Source organism: Bos taurus, chromosome 18 (genome assembly GCF_002263795.3).
Source record: "Bos taurus isolate L1 Dominette 01449 registration number 42190680 breed Hereford chromosome 18, ARS-UCD2.0, whole genome shotgun sequence".
In the NCBI taxonomy this organism is placed as follows: domain Eukaryota; kingdom Metazoa; phylum Chordata; class Mammalia; order Artiodactyla; family Bovidae; genus Bos; species Bos taurus.
The window spans coordinates 25,171,054-25,196,142 of NC_037345.1; the positions used below are offsets into that span (position 1 = coordinate 25,171,054).

The 25,089-nt window shown below is 39.5% G+C and overlaps 1 protein-coding gene across 1 annotated transcript in view; it reads right to left on the reverse strand.

The window, feature by feature from the left end:
- Positions 1-462: 462 nt before the first annotated feature.
- Positions 463-25,089, reverse strand: part of PSME3IP1 (proteasome activator subunit 3 interacting protein 1) — a 40,726-nt gene continuing 16,099 nt past the window's right edge. The window contains 3 exon segments of the mRNA NM_001014944.2: positions 463-1,240; positions 14,286-14,350; positions 22,223-22,353. Coding sequence (NP_001014944.2) covers positions 1,023-1,240; positions 14,286-14,350; positions 22,223-22,353 — 414 coding nt within the window. The 3' untranslated portion in view covers positions 463-1,022.

Here is a 25,089-nt window from a genome sequence, read left to right on the forward strand (position 1 = left end):
CTCAATGCCTCCATACCTTGTCTCCCCTTGTCCTTCTTTCCCTCCCAAAGGGAGAGCCCCTGCCCCGCTTTAGGAGAGGGGTGGAGCAGCACCTCCGGGTCTTGGCTGCTCTGAATGGGAAGAGCAGAGCAGGAAGGGCAGCAGACCAAAGCAGAGAAAAGTACGAGGGCAGCACCTTTAGGTTAGAAACAGCTTCCACAATTAGAAGCCACAAATATAAATGTATCCAACAGAGAGGGCAGTGTTCCACTGACTTGCAATACTAGAATCAGGAGCTGCCAGAAATAAGTAATCTTGTCCACACACTATCAGTACTTCTGATTTCTGGCTACAACAAAATAAGGCCTGTGTTTGTTTCTCTAAGATTTAGAATCTGAAGTGGGATTAGATGGAGGGAGAAGGAATAGCCAAGGGTAAGAAAAAACTTATTAATGAACAATAAGTGTTAAGTGACACCCCCTGTGGACGTAGTTTAGAATCTTTACTTAGTCACACAACATCAAGAATCAGCTAGTTCCAGGGCCTTGCGCGCTGTTCCATTACTAGGGCTCTCCTCGCCCCACCCCCGCCTGCCACACATTCCACAATGCAATATAATCACTTAGAATAGAATGTTTAAATGGTATCTATTCAATAAACTGTCCCTGCTTCTTAATGATGTTGGAAAAAGAAAAAAAAAAAAAAAGAAAAAACAAGAAGGCACCAGAATCCAAACTCTTTGCAAGCTGCATGGTACCTATCTTCCCAGGGTGTTTTTGGTGAAACTTCAGCTGGGCCGCAGTCTGCATCAGTGCGGACAGAGGTTGCGGGACTGGCTTGGGCATCTGTGTTGGAGTAGAAAGAGAAACCATACACAAGTCTGGCCACAGGTGGATTCTGGCACATTTTAGATGCAGTTTAAAATGTCATGGTGTGCATAAGGAGCAGGCAAAGGAGTTTTCTGTGGGAAGTAATGCCTGTAGGCAGAATGAACTGTCCAGTCTACTCTTGGGGAGGAGCACCCTTTGGTGAGAATAGAGGAGCTAGGGGGCCTCGAGGAAGGTGTTGGTTCGGAAGATGGAGGAGACGATCTTGCCCGTGGCGTTGATGGTGCCTTCGCTGTCTGAGCTGGACTCAGAGTCGCTGCTCCCGGAGTAGGCGCCCAGGCCCGGGAGGATGCCAATACAGACAGCCGCGGATGGACAGTGGATGGAGGGACTGCTCAGGGAGGTGCTTCCCAGAGACACGCAGGACGAGGCTTCTGCAAAAAAGCAGGTGGGATTGTTACTTCAGCACCCTTTTCCAAAGTTGATGGCCTGCTTTCCATGTGTTGAGGGCTTCATGTTTGGAAGCCTCAAAACAACACTATGCAGTCAACACTATCATCACACTCATCTCCTTTGAATTCTCGTTTGCAATTGAGAAAACTAAAGCCACAGCAGCGAACATTTTAAGACCACATAGGATGTCACCAAGTAGTTGAGGCTCTTCTCGCCCAAGGAAACCCACTGTCATGGCCTCACTTCCATGACAGAAAGCCTCAACCTAGAAAACACAGAACTTGAAGGTTAGAGGAAAAGTTAAGGACTCTCCTCCACCCCTTCTTCTTCCCTGTTTCAGCCTCATTTAATCACTGAAACAACCTGGTATGTAAGGATCCCCCATTTTGCTGATGAGGGAGGTCCAAAGACCCACCTAAAGTTAAATGCCACTTAGAGTAGAAAACATTATACTAAGCCTGAATCAAAAGATGATGTTCTAAAACGTTCCCAGAGCTCACTACACAGTACGGCTGGAGTTCCACTCATTGTCTCCGGCTGACAAGCATACTACCTTCTAGGGTTTTGCCTTAACAAGCCCCCGATGCTACTGCTGCTACTAAGTCACTTCAGCCGTGTCCGACTCTGCGCGACCCCACAGACGGCAGCCCACCAGGCTCCCCCGTCCCTGGGATTCTCCAGGCAAGAACACTGGAGTGGGCTGCCATTTCCTTCTCCAATGCAGGAAAGTGAAAAGTGAAAGTGAAGTCGCTCAGTCATGTCTGACTCCTAGCGACGCAACAAGCCCCTAACACCTCTGAAATGAGGATTAAGTAAAAAGATACCACTGAGAAGCAGACAGAGATCTCAACCAGCCAGTACACACAGTTCATTTGCTCATTCAGGAATTACCAATAAGGAAAAAGGAAGCTGCTACAGATAAGCAATGTGAAAACATGGAGATGCAGAAAAGTGACATGAGAGTTGACAATGACTGCAGAAGAGGTGGTAACAAGGTTACAAAAAAACAGGCAAATATTTACAATTAGAATCACAAAAGCTAACTTCTTTATGATATAAAAAATTATTCCAAAACCAACAACCAATCAACAACCACATAGAAAAGCAGACAGAAGACACAAACAGTTCACCAAAAAAGAAACAAATGACTTTAAAGCATAGACAATATGTAAGGAGGGGCATTTATATGTTTTATATATGTTGCTGAGGGAATGTAGGACAATGTGGCCATGTTCTTCACACTTAAATGATATTCATGCAACACTGCTGATAACAGAAACCAAAAGGTGCATTAATAGAGGACCAATGTAAGGGACTAGTATCCAGCCATTAAGAAGAGTAGAGCATCTCTGTGTGTACTGGTATTCAATGATCTGTAAGATAAAACAACTTTTCATTCCACACTCTTTTGTCCCTTTTCAATTTGTTATTATGTGCATAGGACTACCTAATTCATACAATTTTTAAGAAAGCCAAATGCAAAAATTTAAAGAGTATCCTAGGGTACTTAATTAGGAAGGACAGCCCCTCTAGCTCCATAACTCCTGTATTATAGCCAGGAAGGCTATAGAAGACTGACAGTCCTAATGACTCTCTTCTCCTTATCCACATTCTCTTAGACTGTAAGTCTCCGGAAGGTAAGGGCTCTTTTCTCTATCCCACCCCCTGGGCACAGAACAGGACAACATTCAGAATGTGTGAGAACGCAGGAAAATGCATTACAGAGTTTCACTACAAATGGCTAGATTTTGGAGGTGGGAGTGAAGAGAACGTGAAAATTTAGGACAGAATATCAAACTGTATTTCATTTATTACCTGAACATTCATTGTATTACTATGCTCACACATACAATGACACTTTCAGCATTTTGAGGAACTTTTGTTTAAAAAAAAAAAAAAAAACCCTGATGTCATAAGGGCATGAATCAGCTACTTAGAAAAGGAATTTGTGTGGAGCTATTCAGTGAGATGTATCATTTTATTAAGTATTTCAAGGATGAATTGAATTTTCAGGTCTATCTTAGAAAAGAAGGGTCAAGTTCACAGCACCTGTGGAGGACTAGAGCTGACCTAAAGGAAAGATGGAAGCCAGCCACAGAAATGTAACCAAAGGAATCGGGACCATGATAGCATTAGCAAAGTTTAAGTGAAAGAACCATATCTCCCAATTATCTAGGAAGTTTCAAGAAAGAAAAGAGATGGCAGCTCTAACAAATTTCATTCCAAAAGTAGTTAAATGCCCACAGAGAACAAGATGGTGCCCTCTGATCTCACCCATTTGGTGAAGTTTCCTGCCAACTTCTGTATTTGCAAGACCACATTATCATACTAAACTGACGCTGAAAATTACTAATGGAGAACATTCTTGGGATTCAGACAGATGCGTGACATGAGAGTAGATGGGACCAACTTGCACATTCACTGGATCTGCTCAGAGCTTAAGCCAGTGCCTCCAGTGGGGAAGGCTGAATCTCCATAAGGACAACAGAGCTATCTTCTGGGGGACTCAAGGGACAAATCTTTCTATTGGCCAAGGTCAAGACTCTAAAGCTTCAGGCGACAGTCTTCTCACCGGGCCTTAGCTCCTACCAAGAGGATATTTCTTGTCCAGTTTCTAAAATAAGAATGAAAGGGTAGGAAGAAGGGCTTTAGAATAACGAAGAAAAGATGGCTCTTAAATACAATTTGTCTGCCTTTAGAGAGTTTAAAGAAGCCCACAAGTTTTCCTTTCCACTGACTGATGGAGATAGTTCCTATCAGTGTATAAGCACCAGATACAGGGCTCCCTGGTAACTAGTTGTAATACATTTAGATTTCTACTGACACTTTACACACAGTATATATACTTACCCTATTTAAGCAGCCACAATTCAGCAAGTTTCTTATATATTAAAAAGATCCCAATTAAAATGGAACTCTTACATCACTGATGGGAATATAAACTAGAACAATTTCTTAGTAGGGCAATTCGGCAATATTTATCTAAACTACAAATGTATATCTGACTCAATAATTCTACTTGTAAGTATTTAACATGACATATTGTGAATGTGAAAAATAATGCATGCACAGGATTATTTAATGAAACATCACACTAGAAAATAAAAACAATCTAAATGTTCATCAATAAAAAAACTAAATAAATACACTATGGTACAACCATACTATGGATTACACAGCCTTAAATAGGAATAAAGAAGCTCTTTATGCATAAGTATGCTATGACTCCCAAGGTAACTAAGCAACAGAGCATATGTTAATTAAGATAATGATGATGATAGGAAATGCAAAACAACATATGAAGTAATCGTACCAAAAAATCAAATTGAATTGATCAAGCTCTAGATCTAATTACCATTTTACACAAAACACAGGGTATAAAGGAATACCATGGGGATGCAATTAGCAAAACTAGAGGGTAAAAAACTCTACAAGACAGAGACTCAGTTTCTTTGTAAGTAAAATATAAAGGAAACAAAAATAAAGAAAAAGGAAGAACCCACAGGTTAAATGAAACTTAAAAGACATACTATTCTACTGTTAAGATGCTGTAAGATGGCAATATTCCCAAACTGATCTACAGATTTTGAACAATCCCTATCAAAATCCCAGCTGCCTTTTTCATAGAAACTGAATCAGTTCAGTTCAGTTGCTCAGTCGTGTCCGACTCTTTGCTACCCCATGAATCGCAGCATGCCAGGCCTCCCTGTCTGTCACCAACTCCTGGAGTTCACCCAAACTCTTGTCCATCGAGTCAGCGATGCCATCCACCCATCTCATCCTCTCTCGTCCCCTTCTCCTCCTGCCCCCAATCCCTCCCAGCATCAGAGTCTTTTCCAATGACTCAACTCTTTGCATGAGGTAGCCAAAGTATTGGAGTTTCAGCTTCAGCATCAGTCCTTCCAATGAACACCCAGGACTGATTTCCTTTAGGATGGACTGGTTGGACCTCCTTGCAGTCCAAGGACTCTCAAGAGTCTTCTCCAACACCACAGTTCAAAAGCATTAATTCTTCGGTGCTCAGCTTTCTTCACAGTCCAACTCTCACATCCATACATGACCACAGGAAAAACCATAGCTTTGACTAGACGGACCTTTGTTGGCAAAGTAATGTCTCTGCTTTTGAATATGCTAGCTAGGTTGGTCATAACTTTGCTTCCAAGGAGCAAGCGTCTTTTAATTTCATGGCTGCAGTCACCATCTGCAGTGATTTTGGAGCCCAGAAAAATAAAGTCTGACACTGTTTCCCCATCTATTTCCCATGAAGTGATGGGACCGGATGCCATGATCTTCGTTTTCTGAATGTTGAGCTTTAAGCCAACTTTTTCACTCTCCTCTTTCACTTTCATCAAGAGGCTTTTGAGTTCCTCTTCACTTTCTGCCATAATGGTGGTGTCATCTGCATATCTGAGGTTATTGATATTTCTCCCGGCAATCTTGATTCCAGTTTGTGCTTCTTCCAGCCCAGAGTTTCTCATGATGTACTCTGCATATAAGTTAAATAAGCAGGGTGACAATATACAGCCTTGACGTACTCCTTTTCCTATTTGGAACCAGTTTGTTGTTCCATGTCCAGTTCTAACTGTTGCTTCCTGACCTGCATACGGGTTTCTCAAGAAGCAGGTCAGATGGTCTGGTATTCTCATCTCTTTCAGAATTTTCCACAGTTTATTGTGATAGTTGATCCCAAAATTCAAACAGAAGTGTAAAGGACCTCAAGTAGCCAAAACGATCTTGAAAAAGAACAAAGGTGGAAGACTAACAATTTCCAGTTTCAAAACTTCCTACAAGACCAGAATGATCAATGCTGTGTAGCTGGGGCTTCCCTGATGGTCCAGTGGTTAGGACTCTGGGCCCTCACAGCCGTGGAGCACAAACAAACAAACAAGTCAAAAGTGTGTGATGACAGCATAAGAACAGCTATACAAATCAATGGAAGAGAAAAGACAGTCCAGAAACAAACCCATACATGTTGTCCAACTGATTTTCAACAAGTGTCACAACAATTCAGTGGAGGAAAGAACTCCTTTCAACAAACTTTTGAGTCAAAAAACTAACATAAAATGGGTCAAAGATCAAAATTTATGAGCTAAAACTATAAAACTCTTCAAAAAAATTTAAGTGTAAATCTTCATGACCATGAATTAGGCAATAGCTTCTTAGATATGACTCTTAAAAGTACAAGCAACCGAAGAAAAATAAATTGATGGCATCAAATTTAAAACTTTTGTGCTCCAAAGAACACTATCACGTGTTCTTTCTATACAACCCAGAGAGACAATATTTGTAAATCACCTCTCTGACAAATAGTCTAGCATTCAGAACATATAAAGAACTCTTATAACTCCGCAATAAAAAGAAAAATAACCCAATTCTAAAGTAGGCTCAGGATATGAGTATATATTTCTCCAAAGAAGATAAACCAAAGGTCATTAAGTACACAATGCCAACATCATTAGTCATTAGGGAAACTCCAATCAGAACTACAATAAAGGATCACTTCATACCCACAAGATACAGTAACAAGTCTTCTATTTTTTCTTCTTCTTTTTTTGTGTGCCACATGACATGTGAGATCTTAGTTCCCTGACCAGGGATGGAACCCATGCCCCCTGTGTAGAAATGCAAAGTCTTAACCACCAGACCACCAGAGAAGTTTCTGTAATGAGTATTGATAAGGATGTGAAGAAACCGGACCCTCATATATACTGCCGGTGGTATATAAAAATGGTGCAGTGACTGTGGAAAACAGTTTGGCAGCTCCTGAAAAAGTTAAGCATAGATTTACTATATGACCCAGCCAATTCCACAACTAGGTATATTCCCAAGAGAACTGAAAATAGTTGTTTACACAACTTGGGCATGAATGTTCATAACAGCATGGGTCCTAAAAGCCCAAATGTGGAAACAACCCAAATGTTCATCCACTGATGAGTGGACAAAAATGAGATGTATCATACAATGGGATATTCAGCTGTAAAAAGCACTGATACATGCCACAGCGTGAACTATGAAAACATGTTAAGTGAAAAGAAGTCAGACACAAAAGGTCATAGGTTGCATGAATCCATTTACATAAAATTTTCCAGAAAAGGCAAATTCAGAGAGACAGAAAGTAGACTGATGACTGCTAGGGCTGGGGAGAGGGAAGAACGGTGAATAACTGCTAATGGGCATGGGTGGGGCTTCATTTCTGGCATGACAAAAATGTTCTGGGATTAGACAGTGGTGATAAATGCACATTATTAAAAACCACTAAACTATCTCCTTTAAAAGGGTGAATTTTATGGTATGTGAATTATATCTGGATCATTTTTTTAAGCCATGTAAACCAAATACAATGTCTAATCCTTCCTTGGATACTGATTTTTAAAAAACCAATTATCAGACCAGAATTCAAATGGCAGAGTAGCAGGACATGGAACTCACCTCTTCCCACAAATGTATCAAGAATACATCTATAAATGGAACAATCTCACTGAACACTGACAGAAAATCTCAAACACCTGAAAGGACAAGACAGATTTCCAGGTAACCAGTTAGTACAAAAGGAAAACGAAAAGAAGCAGAACAGGTCCTGAACCCCGGGGAGGGAGCTGAAGGAGAACAGAAGTTCCGGCACCCTGGGAAGTCCCCTTACCGGCAAGGAGGTCACCTGAGACGAAAAAGAGGCTCAGAGGAAAGCGCAACAACCAGTTAGTGGCAGGCAGGAGATAGACTTACAGAGATGGTCTGTGCCACCATCCTGTATGCTACAGCCTAAGACACATGTCTGCTGGTAGGGATGGGAGCTGGGTGTTGGAATGCAGGCTTCAGAGGACAGACCCAGGGAGAGGACTGCTGTTGATTGTGCAGAGACAGCTTGAAGGGGGTAAAGTGTAGGGCACAAAAACCAGGAGTGTAACCGGAAGAATCCTAGGCCACCAGAGAAGCTAAGCACCACTGTTAATCAGCATGCAAAAGAGAGGGGTGGGGTTGCCACTGCAGCCTCTTTCCCCACTTGCCAGCTCCTGCTTCTTCTCGCTCCAGGAGAAGCCCCGCCCAGGCAGGCTCCAGCACTCTGGCCACTGCCTCAGCAGTCCTGGGAGTAGACGCTAGTGGGCTACCCAACAGAGGTAGGGCTGAAATCACAGCTGAGCCCCCAGGGATCATGGGACTTAGAAAGCAGAGCTGAAATCTTTCCCCACAACTGCACAAACCACAGATTTACACCTATATGGCTGGTTTTGTGAATTCAGTGTCTGTGGAACATCTGAATGGACAACTGCTGCTCCTGAGACCAGGGAGGGCTAGGGTCTGAGCTGCCTCCACAGCTCCCACAGAGGGTCCAGATGTGCAACTACGGCAGTCCTGGGACCTGACTTCAGTGGATCTGCATTGGTGGCTTTGTGAAAACAAAGCCTGAGAGGCGCCAGGGCCGACTGCCAGAATATCCATAGTTGAGGTGGGGCAGAGGGTGGTGCCAATGACAGTATACTTTGTGAGCCCACACAACAGGTGAAAAGTGACACAGCAGAGCACACACACAGGTGATCAGCTCTAACAGAAAATACTCAGTGACTCCTCCCCGAGTGGGAATACTCTAATTCCACGTACCTCACACCACAGATCAGAAATGCAGCTCAGGGGGCTTTCCCTGATCCGCCTTGCAATACCAAGGACATGGGTTCGATCTCTGGTTTGGGAAGATCCCACATATAACAGGGCAACTAAGCCCACGTGCCATATCTACTGAGCCCACGAGCTGCAACAACTGTGCTCACATGTCTTAGAGCTGGTGCTCCACAACAAGAGAAGCCATGCAATGAGCAGCCCGTGTACCACAACTAGAGAGTAGCCTCATCTCGCCACAATTAGAGAAAGCCCATTCATAGCAACAAAGACCAGACACAGCCAAAAATAAGATAAATAGATTTTTAAAAAGAAATGCAGCTCAGAAATAGAGCTGGGGGCTTCTACTCCAGCAACTAGGGAGCAGATCCTGCCCCAGACAGGGCAATGACAACCAGAGAGCAAAAGGGAGGCCACGCTCAACATCCAGTTCAGGCTCCAATCACCACAATATCAATCACACCTCCTCTCAGGGGGACAACGCCAGCATGAACTACGGAAAGAGGTGGCAGGCATCCAATACTAAAAACAGCCCTCACATCAAAAAAAAGTAAACCCACGCAGGCTACAAAGGGTCGTTCCCGTATAAAAATAGGCCTCCAAGACTACAGTAGATAATTGCTTCTCCTAAACTCATAGAGCAAGAGAAATGTAAGTAAAATGAGGAAGGAGAGGAATCACTCCCAATTAAAGATCAAGAGAATTCCCCTTAAAAGAGCAAACAATGAAACAGACCTCTTCAGTCTGACAGACACCAAGTTCAAAAAGGAGATAATGAAAATACTGAAGGAATTAAGAATATCAACAGAAATATAGATTACTATAAAAAGGAATTAGAAATGACAAGGAGGAGCCAAGAAAAATTAGAGAATTCATTTGACGAGATAAAAGCTGAACTAAAGGCTATGAAAAGCAGAATGAATAATGCAGAAAAATGAATGTGACCTAGAAGAAAAAATAATGGAAATCACTCAATTAGAACTGCAAATTAAAAAAAAAAAAGATATCCAGATACAGGAAGCACAGAGGGTCCCAAACAACATAAACCCTAACAGACCTACATCAAGACATATTATAATAAAAATAGCATAAGCTGAAGATAAAAAGAGGATTCTAAAGGCAGCAAAAGAAAAATAAAATTAATTACAAGGGAACACCTATAAGGCTATCAGCTAATTTCTCTACAGAAACAATGCAGGCCAGAAGGGAATGGCAAGATATATTTGAACTCCTGAAAAGGAAATATCTGCAACCTAGGATATTCAACCCAGCAAGATTATCATTCAGAACAGAGGGAGAGAGGGAGAATTTCTCAGATAAGCAAAATGTAAAATACAGCAATACTAAACCTATCTTAAAAAAAGAAATGTTGAAAGGTCAGCTCTAAACAGAAAAGTACTAAGAATCTATAGAGAGGAGAAAATCACAATGGGAAATAAATCACTTAAGACATTACACAGATTTTAAAAAATTTAAAACTTTCTCTGAAAGCAATGATAACCACAATAAACAGCAAAAGGATGACCATGAAGATGCAAAAGAGGACATCAAAATCATAAAATGTGGGAGAGGAAAGCAAGAAAACATGGATTTTTTTTTTCTATAATGTGTTTGAGCCTACATGACCACCAGTCTAAAGCAAGTAGATAAAGGAAGGGGTTAACATACTTGAAAAACAGGGCAACCACAAATCAAAAACCTACAACAGATCCACAAAATCCAAAAAGAAGAGAACATAAGCATAACGGACAAAAGAAAAAACAAAAAAGAGGAAGAAGAAATAAAATCAACAGGAAAACAAAGTTTAAAATGGCAATGAATACATATCTATCAATAATTAAATGTCAGTGTATAAGTGCTCTATCAAAAGACACAGAGTGGCAGACTGGATTAAAAAAAACAAAAGCCTACAACATGCTGCCTACAAGAGACCCACTTTAGGGCAAAGGACACCCACAGATTAAAAGTGAAGAAATGGAAAGTTATTTCATGAAAATGGGCATTACAAGAAAGCAAGGGTAGCAATACTTGTATCAGACAAAACAGACCTTAAAACAAAGGCTATAAACAAAGATAAAGAAGGACACTATATAATGATAAATGGATCAATATAAGGAGAGGATATTACTCTTGTTAACATGTATGCACCCAATATAAGAGCACCCAAATACATAAATAACATAAAAAGGGAGAAATTGATAGGAATACAGTAACAGTAGGAGACTTTAACACCCCTCTCAACATCAATGGACACATCTTTGAGACAGAAAAGGCAACAGAGATCCTAAATGATACAACAGAACATTTACACTTAATTGATATCTTCAGGACATTACATCCCCCCAAAGCAGAATACACATTCTTTTCAAGTCCACGTAGAACATTCTCTAGGATTAAACACAAAAAAGCTTAAACAAATTTAAGAGTATAGAAATTACTTCAAGCATCTTTTTTGACCACTACTGCTACTGCTAAGTCACTTCAGTCGTGTCCGACTCTGTGCGACCCCATAGATGACAGCCCACCAGGCTCCCCCGTCCCTAGGATTCTCCAGGCAAGAACACTGGAGTGGGGTGCCATTGCCTTCTCCATTTTTGACCACAAGGGTTTATAAAACTAAAAACCAACCACAGAAAAAGAAACAAGAAAAAAAATTACAGGAAGGCTAAATAACATGACTAAAAAACCAATGGATCAACAAAGAAATCAAGGAAGAAATTCAAGAAATATCTTGAGGCAAATGAGAATGAAAACACAACCACACAAAATCCATGGGATGCAGCAAAAGCAGTTCTTAGAAAGTTCATAGCAATATAGGCCTTCAAGACAAGATAAATCAAACAGCCTAACCCATCACCTAAAAGAATGAGACAGAGAACAAACAAAACTTAAGTCAGCAGAAGGAAGAAGATAATAAAGATCAGAGAGGGAATAAATAAAAGAGATTTAAAAATAGGAAAAAAAAAATCAATAAAACCAAGAGCTGGTTCTTTGAAAGGATAAACAAAATTGACAAGCCTGTGGGCAGGCTCAACAAGATGAAAAGAGAGAAGACCCAAATAAACAAATAAGAAATAAAAGAGGAGAAATCACAACAGATACCACAAAAATACAAAAAACCGTAAGAGAATACTATGAACAATTATATGCCAACAAATTTGACAACCTCAAAGAAATGGACAACTTTCTAGAAACATACAGTCCACCAAAACTGAACCAAGAAGAAACAGATAACTTGAACAGACCAATCACTAGAAATGAAACCATATCTGTAATAATAAAAACAAACAAAAGTCCAGAACCATATGACTTCACTGGGAAATTCTACAAACATACAAAGAAAAACTTACACCTATCCTTCTCAAACTCTTCCAAAAGACTGAGGAGGAAGGAACACTACCAAAGACATCTATGAAGCCATCATCCTGATACCAAAACCAGACAAAGACACTACCAAGAAAGTTACAGGCCAATAACTTTGATGAATATAGACACAAAAATTCTCAAACTAGCAAACAGAATCCAAAAACACATAAAAAAGGTCATACACCATGACTCAAGTTGAATTCATTCCAGGGTCATGACAATGGTTCAGTGTACTGAAATCAACATGATATACCACACCAACAAAAAAAAAGGACAAAACCAACATGATCATCTCAATAGATGCAGAAAAAGTATTTGATAAAAATCAACATCCATTCATGATGATGAATCCTTGCAAAAGTGAGTATAGAAAGAACATATCTCAACATAATAAAATGCTTTTATGACAAACCCACAGCCAATATAATATTCAATGGTAAATGCTGAAAACCTTTCTGCTAAAAATCTGGAACAAGACAAGGATACCCACTCTCACCACTTCTCTTCAACACAGTATTGAAAGTCTTAGCCACAGCAAATGGGAAACTAAGATCCCACAAGTCATGTGGTATAGCCAAAATAAAGAATAAGAAAATAAAACTTTCTTTAAAAAAAAAAGAAAATTGGACATGTTAAAAATTGAAGGTACATGATGGGGTTCATCATACTATTATCTCAATATCTACATATGTTTTAAGTTAGCTATAATAAAACTTTTTTTTTAAAAAAAAGAGCGTATTTGTAATTGCCTATATGTGAAAGTTGGACTGTGAAGAAAGCTGAGCGCCGAAGAATTGATGCTTTTGAACTGTGGTGTTGGAGAAGACTCTTGAGAGTCCCTTGGACTGCAAGGAGATCCAATCAGTCCATTCTAAAGGAGATCAGTCCTGGGTGTTCTTTGGAAGGAATGATGCTAAAGCTGAAACTCCAGTACTTTGGCTACCTCATGCGAAGAGTTGACTCATTGGAAAAGACTCGGATGCTGGGAGGGATTGGGGGCAGGAGAAGGGGACGACAGAGGATGAGATGGCTGGATGGCATCACTGACTCGATGGACATGAGTCTGAGTGAACTCCGGGAGTTGGTGATGGACAGGGAGTCCTGGCGTGCTGCGATTCATGGGGTTGCAAAGAGTTGGACACGACTGAGCGACTGAACTGAACTGATACACACATAGAATAATCTGGATATACACATATATCCAGATAAACATGTAAAAAAATGTATTTCCCTCTGGGAAGGAGAATTGGATGGAAGAGTACATACAGGGAGAAGGAAAGTTCTTCACTGAAGATCCTTTTCACAAGTAACTTCTAGAGCAAAAAGGTATCAGCAACAGCCCACCGTTATTGGACTTCAGTGGATATGTATTTTAAAATATCCATTAAATTTTTAAAGAAAAAATATATTTTAAAATATCTTTTTTTAAAAGAGAAATAAATGTAAGCCCTGTTTCAATGATGGCACTTTGAGTTCAGCTCAGAGTCTCAATTCCACAGGAAGTCAGAAGAACTGAAAACACTCTTGAATTTCTTACCCCTGATTCAGTCCTGAGTAACTCACTCTCACTTATAACTTGGTGCCACTTAATACAGTACCAGATTTGATCACATGAAAGAAACCACCAAAGAACGTGTACTCTTTGGAAACTATTTAGCTTCTTGGTCCAATCCAATCCACCCAACAGAAGGAGCCAGGCATTCTACCTCTCACTGGTAGCCAGCCAGGTGAAATGAAGAAACTTGACATTTAAGGGAGAAAGAAAAACTCTTTGTGAGTAGAGGTTGGTATCACCAGGGCTTTGGCTTTGTTAGCACTCCTGAGAGAACGTAACTGTCATTTATCAGTTCCATGGTTTCTAACATATTACTTTGTTGGGCAGCTGATATAATCCTAGGTTTAAACCCTGAATGGTTTAAAATGGCTTGCTAAGTTTAGGTAGGTTTGCTCGGGGATACACGTGTTCCTCCACAGATACAATGCATTCCAGCCTTTTACCATGGTTCATGTGTATGATGGGTAAAGAATGATATGAAAGCTGCCACCCACCTTGATTCTTGTCATCTGGGTCAGGGTCAGATTTCAGTCTTTTCACACTGTTTCCACTCTCTGAACTGTAACAAACAAACAAAAAAATATGTGATTTGAGCTAGGTCAAATCTTAGGGAATCAGGAGCTCCAAAAACCATTTTATATGGGTTTTAGGTAGCCTCAGGAGCTGAGATGATCTGAAAGTCTTCATTTCAGCTTCTTAATCTCCTTCCAATTATACTATTTTTTAAATCTATTTTTTAATTCAAGGATAATTGCTTTAGAGAACAATTAAATTATTATTATAAAGAATTTAAACCTCTGACCAATTCAAGGGGTGAAGTAACATCCTCAAGTATCACTTAAATATCAGATTCTTTATTGTCATCATTCATCTTGGTTAGAACCACAGATCGATTTCAAGAATATCTAGACATGCTTATAAATGACAAAAATGTAGTTATTAAAGACTAAATTTAGTGACATGCTAGAGAGTCTGAATGTCACCCAAAATACCTTCACTAAAAGATTATCTAAAGAATGTACTTCTCTCACCACGCAGCTCAGAAAATGCACAACGTTCTCCAAGTCCGCCATTACTACTACTATGTGTAATGTTTGTAAATTTGTACCTATTAAACAAGTTAGGACAGTGAGAAAAAAAAGAATGCAATTCAAAGAGGAAGAAAATGGTCCTAGAAGGAAGGCCTTAATCCCAAAAGGAAGAGATGGCGAACAAAGAAACTGGCCAATACAAATCTAGACAAACATTGTCTATATAAAAAACAACATCTAATTTGTGGTATTAAACATGACCATACTAAAGTCCTGGACAGCACGTAAGGAAGGAAGAAGGTTATTGTGGCTAAAAGTTCTAGGATCTATGGATAATTCTGCAGGCAAGTAAGCTATTTACTTTATGGTTTTGCTAAGTATTCCTGGTAAATTGCCAACTTAAGGCACAAAAGAACAGAAACAGAATACATAAATCCAAACTAATAGAAAAAAAGAGAATTAAAAATTTTACAATTATCATCAAAATTTTAATAAAAAGAATATAAGGAAAAGAGTTTTCAAGTAAAAAGACAAATAACATTAGATAGTAGAAACTGCAGAGTTCCTTGGTGGTCTAGTGGTTAGGATTCCAGGCTTTCACTGCCATTGTCCACATTCAATCCCTGGCCTGGGAACTGAGATCCTGCAAGTCACGTGGGATGACCAAAAAATTAATTTTAGAAAAGATAGTAGAAACTATACAAAAAAATCCTAGTACCTACCTTTAAAGAGAGTTTAACAGATGATTTCAAGTCAGCTATTTATGATTAACTAAAAACTTAACAGAAGCATAACAAACAACTTAGAAGATTTACAGTAAAGGAATGGAAAGAGTCAGCATAGCTAATACTAACCCAAAGAAGGCTGGAGCACCCATATTAAGAAAACAGACTTTAAAAACGAAAGTATTACAAGGGATAAGGAGGTTAGTTTATAATGAAACAAAGTTTAAATCACTACAAAGAAATAACAATCCCAAACATCTATGCTTCTAATTAAAGAGCTTAAAACTATATTCAATAGACTCTGAAGAAAAATCAAGAAATCATTACAATAATGGGAGATTTCAAAATACTCCCCTCAAGTACTAATAAAACAAGCAGACAAATACCTAAAGACACAGAAGATTTGAACAATACAATCCACAAGTTTGTTTTGTTGTACCTACATACAATCCAGAACAATCACATAACACAAATTCTCCTTAACTTGGAACATACACAAAAATTAATCTCAGGAAAAGGTCACAAAGCAAATCTAATTTCAAAAGAATTAGTACATACAAACCACAATGCAATTAAGGCAGAAATTTGCTGGATGGCATCACCGACTCAATGGACAAGACTTTGGGTGAACTCAGGGAGTTGGTGATGGACAGGGAGGCCTGGAGTGCTGTGATTCATGGGGTCGCAAAGAGTCGGACACAACTGAGCGACTGAACTGAACTGAAAGACTCATTGAAAGACTGAGGGCAGGAGGAGAAGGGGACGACAGAGGATGAGATGGTTGGATGGCATCAACTCAATGGACATGGGTTTGGGTGGATTCCGGGAGTTGGTGATGGACAGGGAGGCTTGGTGTGTTGCGATTCATGGGGTCACAAAGAGTAGGACACAACTGAGTGACTGAACTGAACTACCTCAGTATGTCTGGAAATTTTTTAAAATGTCTAAGTCATGAGTCAAGAAAGAAATCAAAATGGATATTTAAAAATACTTACTTGGAAACAGAAAATTGCATACAATGAAAGGTGAGGAAAAACTATAGTTTTCAATTCAGTTGCTCAGTCGTGTCCGACTCTTAAAGCGACCCCATAAATTGCAGCACACCAGGCCTCCCTATTCATCACCAACTCCCGGAGTTCACTCAAACTCACGTCCATCGAGTCGGTGATGCCATCCAGCCATCTCATCCTCTGTCGTCCGCTTCTCCTCCTGCCCCCAATCCCTCCCAGCATCAGAGTCTTTTCCAATGAGTCAACTCTGCATGAGGTGGCCAAATTACTGGAGTTTCGGCTTTAGCATCATTCCTTCCAAAGAACACCCAGGACTGATCTCCTTTAGAATGGACTGGTTGGATCTTAGATGCCTATAACTGAAAAGAGCTGAAAATTAATTAGTTTGGTATCTGACAGTTGTTTGTAACAGAAATAATAAAAGTATAAGCTTGAGAAAGTAAAGAATATTTCAAAGAAGGAATGTAGAAGACATTAAAGAGCAAAAATAATAAAAACTAAATCCAAAAGGCCTTTGAAAAGGCTAATAAAACAGACTACCTTCTCAAGAAAATAGTCAAAATAAGAATAAAAGTACAACTCATCAATATTTGGGGTGAAAAGGGGACAAGAGCAGTTAGATAAATAAAGAATACTGACAATTTAGCTAATGCATTCGAAAAAAGACAAAATGAACAAATTCCCAGAAAATACAACTAAAAAAACTGATCAAAAAGATTTGGAGAAAGGTAGATAGTCCTATAGTCACAAAATAAAAAGAGGGGCCCAAAGTGATTTTATTGAGTTCTACAAAACCTTCACAAAAGAACACTACTATCTTATACAAAGTGCTCTAGAAAAGAGAAAAAGAAAGAACACTCCCTAAATCATTCTGTGAAGTTAGATTTAATTTTCACATCAAAATCAGATAAAGTGGGGGGAAAAGTACAGGCCAGTCTCAATCATGATGAAAACTGCAACAACCTATACAAAACATTAGCAAGCCAAATCCAGCAAAGTTTTAAAAAAAGAGAAAAAAATATATCACTGCAAGTTGGGTTTATCACCAGGAATGCAACATCAGAAAAATCTTTATTTTTTTCACTGTAACAGTAAAAAAGAAAAATTTATTTTATCAATTCAAAAGCAGGAAAAAACTGACAAGATTTAATAATTCATGGCTACAAAAAAAAAAAAAAAAAAAAAAAAAACCTCTTAAACTAGAAACAGAACTATAAATACCATCCTTAGCAGTGAAAAGTTATAAGCATTCGGTTTAAAATTAGACATAAAACAAGGATGTGCACAGTAATTGTTCTAGTATTTTGCTGGTGGTCCCAACCAGCTTAATAAGAAAAAGGAATTAAAAGGTATAAGGAAAAAACTCATCATTTAGTGACCTTCTACATAGAAATTTCAGAGAATTCACCAATAAATTATTACAGTTGATAAGAATTATCAGTAAAGTTAATAAAAGTTGGGTGGCTGGATACAAATATACTAAAATCAAATGCATTTTTATTTACCAGCAACAAAAAAAGATAAAATACCTAGGAATAAATCTAATCAAAGACATGTACACAATCTTTGAAAAAAACAACAAAACTCTTAAGACTTTACTGAATGACTTTAACTAAAGGAAACAAACAAATGTAGATATAAACCATGAATAAAGGCTCAAAAACATAAAGATCTGATTTCTCCATAAATTTATCAAGCAATTTAATAGCATTCAATAAAAATCCCAATAGGGACTGTTAAAGAACTTAAAACTACATCTAAAATTTATATAGAAGAATGAAGTGGCCAAAAATAAACAAGACATCCCTGAGAAGAATGTACCTTCTATCAAAAAAATAAGTTCTGAGGATATAATGTACATTATGATGACTATAGTTAATGATACAGTATTGTATATTTGAAAGCTGCTAAGAGTAGATCTTAGAGTTTCTCATCACAAGAAAAAAGTGTGTAACTATGTATGGTTGTGTAACTATGTCAACTAGACTTATCGTGGCCATCATTTCACTATATATACATATATATTATCAAATCATTATGTTGCATATTTGAAACTGTTATACATCAATTATAGACCAGTTTTTTAAAACCGACCATCTTAAAATTAAATATATTTGACCACTTTAAAATTAAAAAGATAAGCTATAAACTATAGAAAAAAAATGTTAAAAAAAAAAAAAGCCTGTGAATTAGTAAGAAAATTACAAATAACTCAGTAAAAAAAAAAAGACAATATAAATGAATAGATCTTTTAGGACAATGGGACACATGAATGGCAAACCAACATATAAAATGTCAACTACATTTGTTAGCAGGGGAATGCAAATTAAGACCATAAGGAGATACTATTTTATAAATCACTTTATTGCTGTATCTATGTTATCCCCTAGGGTAGCAACAAGCCACATGGAGTCATTTAACACTTAAAATGTGACTACTGTGGCTAGGGGACTGCATTTTAAATTTCTTTTAATTTTAATTAATTTAAATTTACAGAGCACTGGGACGACCCAGAGGGATGGTATGGGGAGGGAGGAGGGAGGAGGGTTCAGGATGGGGAACACATGTATACCTGTGGTGGATTCATTTTGATATTTGGCAAAACTAATACAATTATGTAAAGTTTAAAAATAAAATAAAATTAAAAAAAATAATAAATTTACATAGCCACAGGTAGTCAGGGGCTATCATACTGGACACATGACTCCAGAGAAACATGCACACATGTACAAAGTTTGTCCTTGGCCCATCAGCACCGTGTGTCCTAGTTCAAACATTCACTCACAGGAGAATGAACAAAGTTTGATATCTCAAATAATGTACTATTATACAGCAATGAAAGTGAATGAATTACAGCTGCACACACATATACACAAAACTGTTTTAGTCACAGAAACAATTTGAGCAAAAAGCCAAATTCACAGAAGATGGTGTACTGACAATGAAATCATTTTTAATAAAGTTCAAAAACAAACAAGTTATTATATGGTTCATGGATACCTACATAGGAAACCTACTAAGTAAAGAAAGACAAAAGAATGATGAACTAGACTAAGGAAAGTGGTGTGAGGATGACAAGGCAGGGAGACAGAACGGGGAAGAGCACAGAGGCAGACTCGGTATCACTAATGTTCTAGGTCTTAAAATGAGTGATGGGTTCACAGGTTCTTGTTTTATTACTATGCTTGCTTTTCTAGTGGCTCAGTCAGTAAATTGTCTGCCTGCAATGCGGGAGACCTGGGTTCAATCCCTGGGTCGGGAAGATTCTCTGGAGAAGGAAATGGCAACCCACTCCAGTACTCTTGCCTGGACAATCCCATGGATGGAGGAGCCTGGTAGGCTATAACCCATGGGGTCGCAAAGAGTCAGACACAACTGAGTGACTTCTCTCTCTTCATACACACATCAGGCATCAAACTTTCACTGAGCATTAGAGTCATCCACGAACTTAAAGACTCCCAGACCTCACTCCATACTGAGCCAGAATCAGTGTGAGGCAATCCACAGGATTAACAAACTCCCAGGTGACTCTAATAAACCCAAAGCTGGGTAGATTAGGAACACCTGCCCCAGGAGACTCATTTATTACCTTGCTGCACAAAACAACAATAAAGGATTATCTAATAAAAGGTGGTATAGAAGGACTAGGAGGGGCTTCCCTGGTGGCTCAGATGGTAAAGACCTGAGTTTGACCCTGGGTTGGGAAGATCCCCTGGAGGAAGGCATGGAAACCCATGTCAGTATTCTTGCCTGGAAAATCCCCATGGACAGAGGAGCCTGGGGGGTACAGTCCATGGGGTCGCAAAGAGCCAGACACAGCTGAGTGACTAAGCACAGCACAGCACAGCACAAGGACTAGGAGAGATACTTACAACACCCATTCTGCTAGAAGCAAGACACTGGAGACACTGACTGACTACCTAGAGAGCCCCCTCTTGGTGCAGCCCAGTACAACTGACCCAGGTCCAAATCCCCAAAGATACTGGACCAGGCAAGCAAGTTTATATGAAAAGTTGAAAGGAACAATCCATGGCTTGGGTAACTGGCCCTTTTCAGGCCTCTGATATGCCTCCCCTTTGCTGCTATGCCACGATGACATTTTTACATGTAAACAATGTTGCGAGCAATGTTTCCAGGAAACTGTTCCAGCATTTAGTGTTTTCCAAACCACAAAACTCCATCAATGCACTTTCTTCAAAACATGTGGCTGGCTGCCAAAATACCATATTGATTTTCCTAACAGACTGCACTTCAGCTTAGTATCATTTTACTTATAGTAGAGTTGATCAAATTGAAATGACCAAATTTAATCACTTTGGTGCCATTTCAGGGTTTGAAAGAAGAGGAACAAACAACAGACAACTTACCAAAACCTCTAGGAAGTGCTGCCACCCCACATCAAACAAGCAGAGTCCCAGCCAGGTGTGTAACCCTATCACAGCTGCCACCTTCTTACAGATCTCACAGCCTTTGACCCAGCTCTTCTCCCAGCCCGGGATGTTCCGCTCTCCTTGTATGCCTGTTAAAGCCCTCATGCTGCTGCCTGCCAAGTCGCTTCAGTCATGTCCGACTCTGTGCGACCCCACAGACGGCAGCCCACCAGGCTCCCCCATCCCTGGGGTTCTCCAGGCAAGAACACTGGAGTAGGCTGCCATTTCCTTCATAGTCCTACCTAATCAGTCTCCTTTCTAATGCCTTCCTTAACTTCCCCAACACAAGTCACATATACCCACTCCAAGCAGTTATTCCTCCTCCCTGCTCTCATTCAGTTCAGTCGCTTCAGTCATGTCCGACTCTTTGTGACCCCATGAATCGCAGCATGCCAGGCCTCCCCATCCATCACCAACTCCCAGAGTTCACTCGGACTCACGTCCATCGAGTCAGTGATGCCATCCACCCATCTCATCCTCTCTCGTCCCCTTCTCCTCCTGCCCTCAATCTTTCCCAGCATCAGGGTCTTTTCCAATGAGTCAACTCTTCGCATGAGGTGGCCAAAGTACTGGAGTTTCAGCTTCAGCATCATTCCTTCCAATGAACACCCAGGACTGATCTCCTTTAGAATGGACTGGTTGGACCTCCTTGCAATCCAAGGGACTCTCAAGAGTCTTCTCCAACACCACAGTTCAAAAGCATCAATTCTTTGGCACTCGGCTTTCTTCACAGTCCAACTCTCACATCCATACATGACCACTGGAAAAACCATAGCCTTGACTAGACGGACCTTTGTTGGAAAAGTAATGTCTCTGCTTTTTAATATGCTATCCTCCCTGCTCTCAATACACCCTATATAAATCCTTCCACAGAACTTGCTACCTTGTTTGCCTAGAAACACAGATGCTCAAATGTTGAATTCCACCTCTCCTGTTACTTTTTGACTTTGGACAAAGGTTCTCAACCTCTGAGATTCTCAGTCTCTGTACTTCATAGACGAATAAAATATCACCTGCACTGAAAGTACTTAAGTGTCCAATGAAGAGTGGTTATTATGTTGAACGAACAGAGACACAAAGGTCAAAGGCGTCAGAAAACACCAAATCTGACAGGGGAGCGAGGGAGGGTCATCACCAAGCCTTGTGCTTAGGTAACTCTGTGCTGACTACCATTACTCTGGCATTTGGGGGCACACAGGCAGAGGGAGATTAAAGTCATGTAAATGAGGGCTGACCTCTTATGCTTCACAGCTCCTGCCAACAGCTTTGCCTGGGAGAACTTGTTCTTGGTTTCTATGGGTTTCACAGCTTTCTTCTCCACTTCCTTCTTGTTTTCTGAAGAAATTCCAACCTTGTTGAGATTACTGTGAGTTACAGGTTAAGGATCAAACTAAGCAAAAAGGAGAGCTATAGCAGGACAGGGATAAATCAAGACGTGGAAGGCACCTGTAACTCACAAGCACTTCAGCTCTGCCATGGAATGTTTGCCCTACTTATTTAAAAAACGCCCTCCCCAGACTTTTCTTTGAGTCCAGTGTTTAGTATTCTGTGTTTCCACTGCAGGGGGATAGATTCAATCCTTGGTTGGGGAACTAAGATTCCACATGCCAAGAAGCACTGCCAAAGGAAACAAAAACACCCCCCGCCTTTATTCTGCCAGTCAAATCCAGCTGATTTAAAGAGAAATGAACATGACTAGGAGGAAGATGGCAAAGCAAGCCCAAAATAATACAGAGAAGCAAATTTTTTCCCTTTGATTCCCAAAGAAAATCCTGAGGATGACCAGAACACGTGCTATTACCAAAAACATGGCCAATATCATACTTGGGGAAAACAAAGATCCTGAAGAATCCAACAGAAAAAAGTGTAGCTTCCCTGACTGCAGAAAAATTACTTGCTTTTCCCCCTAAGGATAAAATAAAAATTTTGCAGAGTGTCCTATGACTAGTAGTATTCAGCTTTAGATATTATGAAGACTAACTCCTATTCTGCGGATGTAAGACAACATCAGAATCATCTTAAGGCTCATTTAAAAAACAGGGTCCCTCCCCTATCCCAAACCTACTTACTGAATGAGGACTTCCAGAGGCCCAGGAACCTGTATTAAACACTCTGAGGGTGATTTTAATGAGAAACTCCTGTGCATAGACAACACAAGGACTGAAAAACTGTTTAAAGGCATAAAACAACCAGTTCATTTGTTACATACTGTTTTCAAACTTGATTTCAATCTATGGCTCTCAAGGTTTGTCAATTTCTTTTGTTCTCTTCACCAACTCCCTCCTCTCCTTCCCTTTCATGCTCTCTCACAAGGTATTAGTCAATAAATAAGTACTGGAACATGGTGCAGTTCCTTACTTAAGATGCAGTGGTACCTTGCTGGAACAGCAGCGACATCTAGTGCTCAAGATATCCAAGACTATGTATTATCAGCCCAAAGGAGTGGAGGTGGGACTTTACGGTCTAAGCTATTCCTGTATGTTTGAACAATGGAAAAACTGGGTACCAGAAATTAGGAAATTTTAATTTCTAATTCTAGTGTCTAATTTTCAGACACTCAATTCTTGTGGGACCCAGTTATCTTAAACATTTGTAATATTCAACAGGGATTATACTTTATACTCAGCATTATTCTGAGTTTCATCTATTTAATGTTTTTAAGGTAATCATGGAAACTGATATGTTAATACTAAATGTTCTTTTTTTTTAGAATAAAAATGAAATAGAAATTTCATCTTTCTAGTACAGAATACCAAAATCCATGAGCATGCTGTGATTTTTACCTACAACTCCACTATTAAGGATAGAAACTTTCAAGTACAACAGAAAAAATTTAACAAAATCACACATTTATAATACCAAGACAAAGACAAAAACCAACATTTAACTTTTATTCTTCTTAAGTGAAGAAAAGCTCTCAACTTCTTTTTTGGTGGGCAGGGAGGGAGGTGGTAATATTTTTGATCCACATCCAAAGCCCAAGTCCTTTTTCCCCCTTAAGATCCTCTCCCCCTAAAATGTTTTAAATATACAAATACATTTCAAAAGTCTCAAGGAATAGACTACATGAAGCAGTTTTTAAAAGGTCACATCGTATTTGAACACACATATTAATAAATACTGTTCTAACCTAAAGAAAACAAAAGTTCTGTTTATACTGGCACAAACTGCAGCTTACTTGTATTCACCAGTATCACATTATAAAATATATCTTATACCAACCCAAGCAAAACCAAGAACCATCTCCTGATTTAGAGCTTTAATAAAAAGATGTCTAAACCTCAGTTCCTACCTCAACATGTCTCTGGCTACATGCATGCTTGGGATTAGCACATTATACATCAGTCGGTTGGAAGGCTTGCTTTGTCTTAGTTTTTCTAGACAGAACTTTAGCCTCTTCAATGTTGTACTGCAATGTTATCAGGACAGAAAAGTTTCTTTTACCTCAAGGCTGCCCTGTTCATCTTTCCCTTTGAACTGAAAACCCAAGGGCCTCTCATACTCATACCACACCAACAATACTCTCCAGAATGTTGCCTTGGGAGACACGGTCTTATTTGCTTGCCCGCCAAATTAAGCACATAAAACAAGGCATAATTCAAATGAAAATATATTTTTTCCTTAGAGGAAAAAGCTGGATGCCTGAAACAATGCAGTACATATACCTGCCCATCTCTGCCAACATCAATGCATAATACCATCCTGGGGTCATGACGCAATAGAGTGGGGGAGGGAAGCTTCATAAGAATCAGCCTCAATTCTACAGTTGGGATGGAGGTGTAATTTTTTCTATCAACTTCTACCTTAGTGTTATACCAGAATTCCACTTGGAAAACAGAGACTGGCAGCCATGTCTTTCACTACCTGTTCAGAGCACGTTTTGTGGCAGCATGTTGCTACCTTATCTCAACCACCGTCAGTCACCTTGTCTTTAACCAAATTCCCGGGAATCTGTTCACATTTTCTCCTACATAACTCTTTAATGGGACCAACTGCACACACTCTGCAAAAAAAATACCAATTAGTGCTTACACACAGTCATAGCACCAATCTTAGAGGTAAAAAAGCCTGTTACCACACTAGTGAGGTTATTCAGCATATA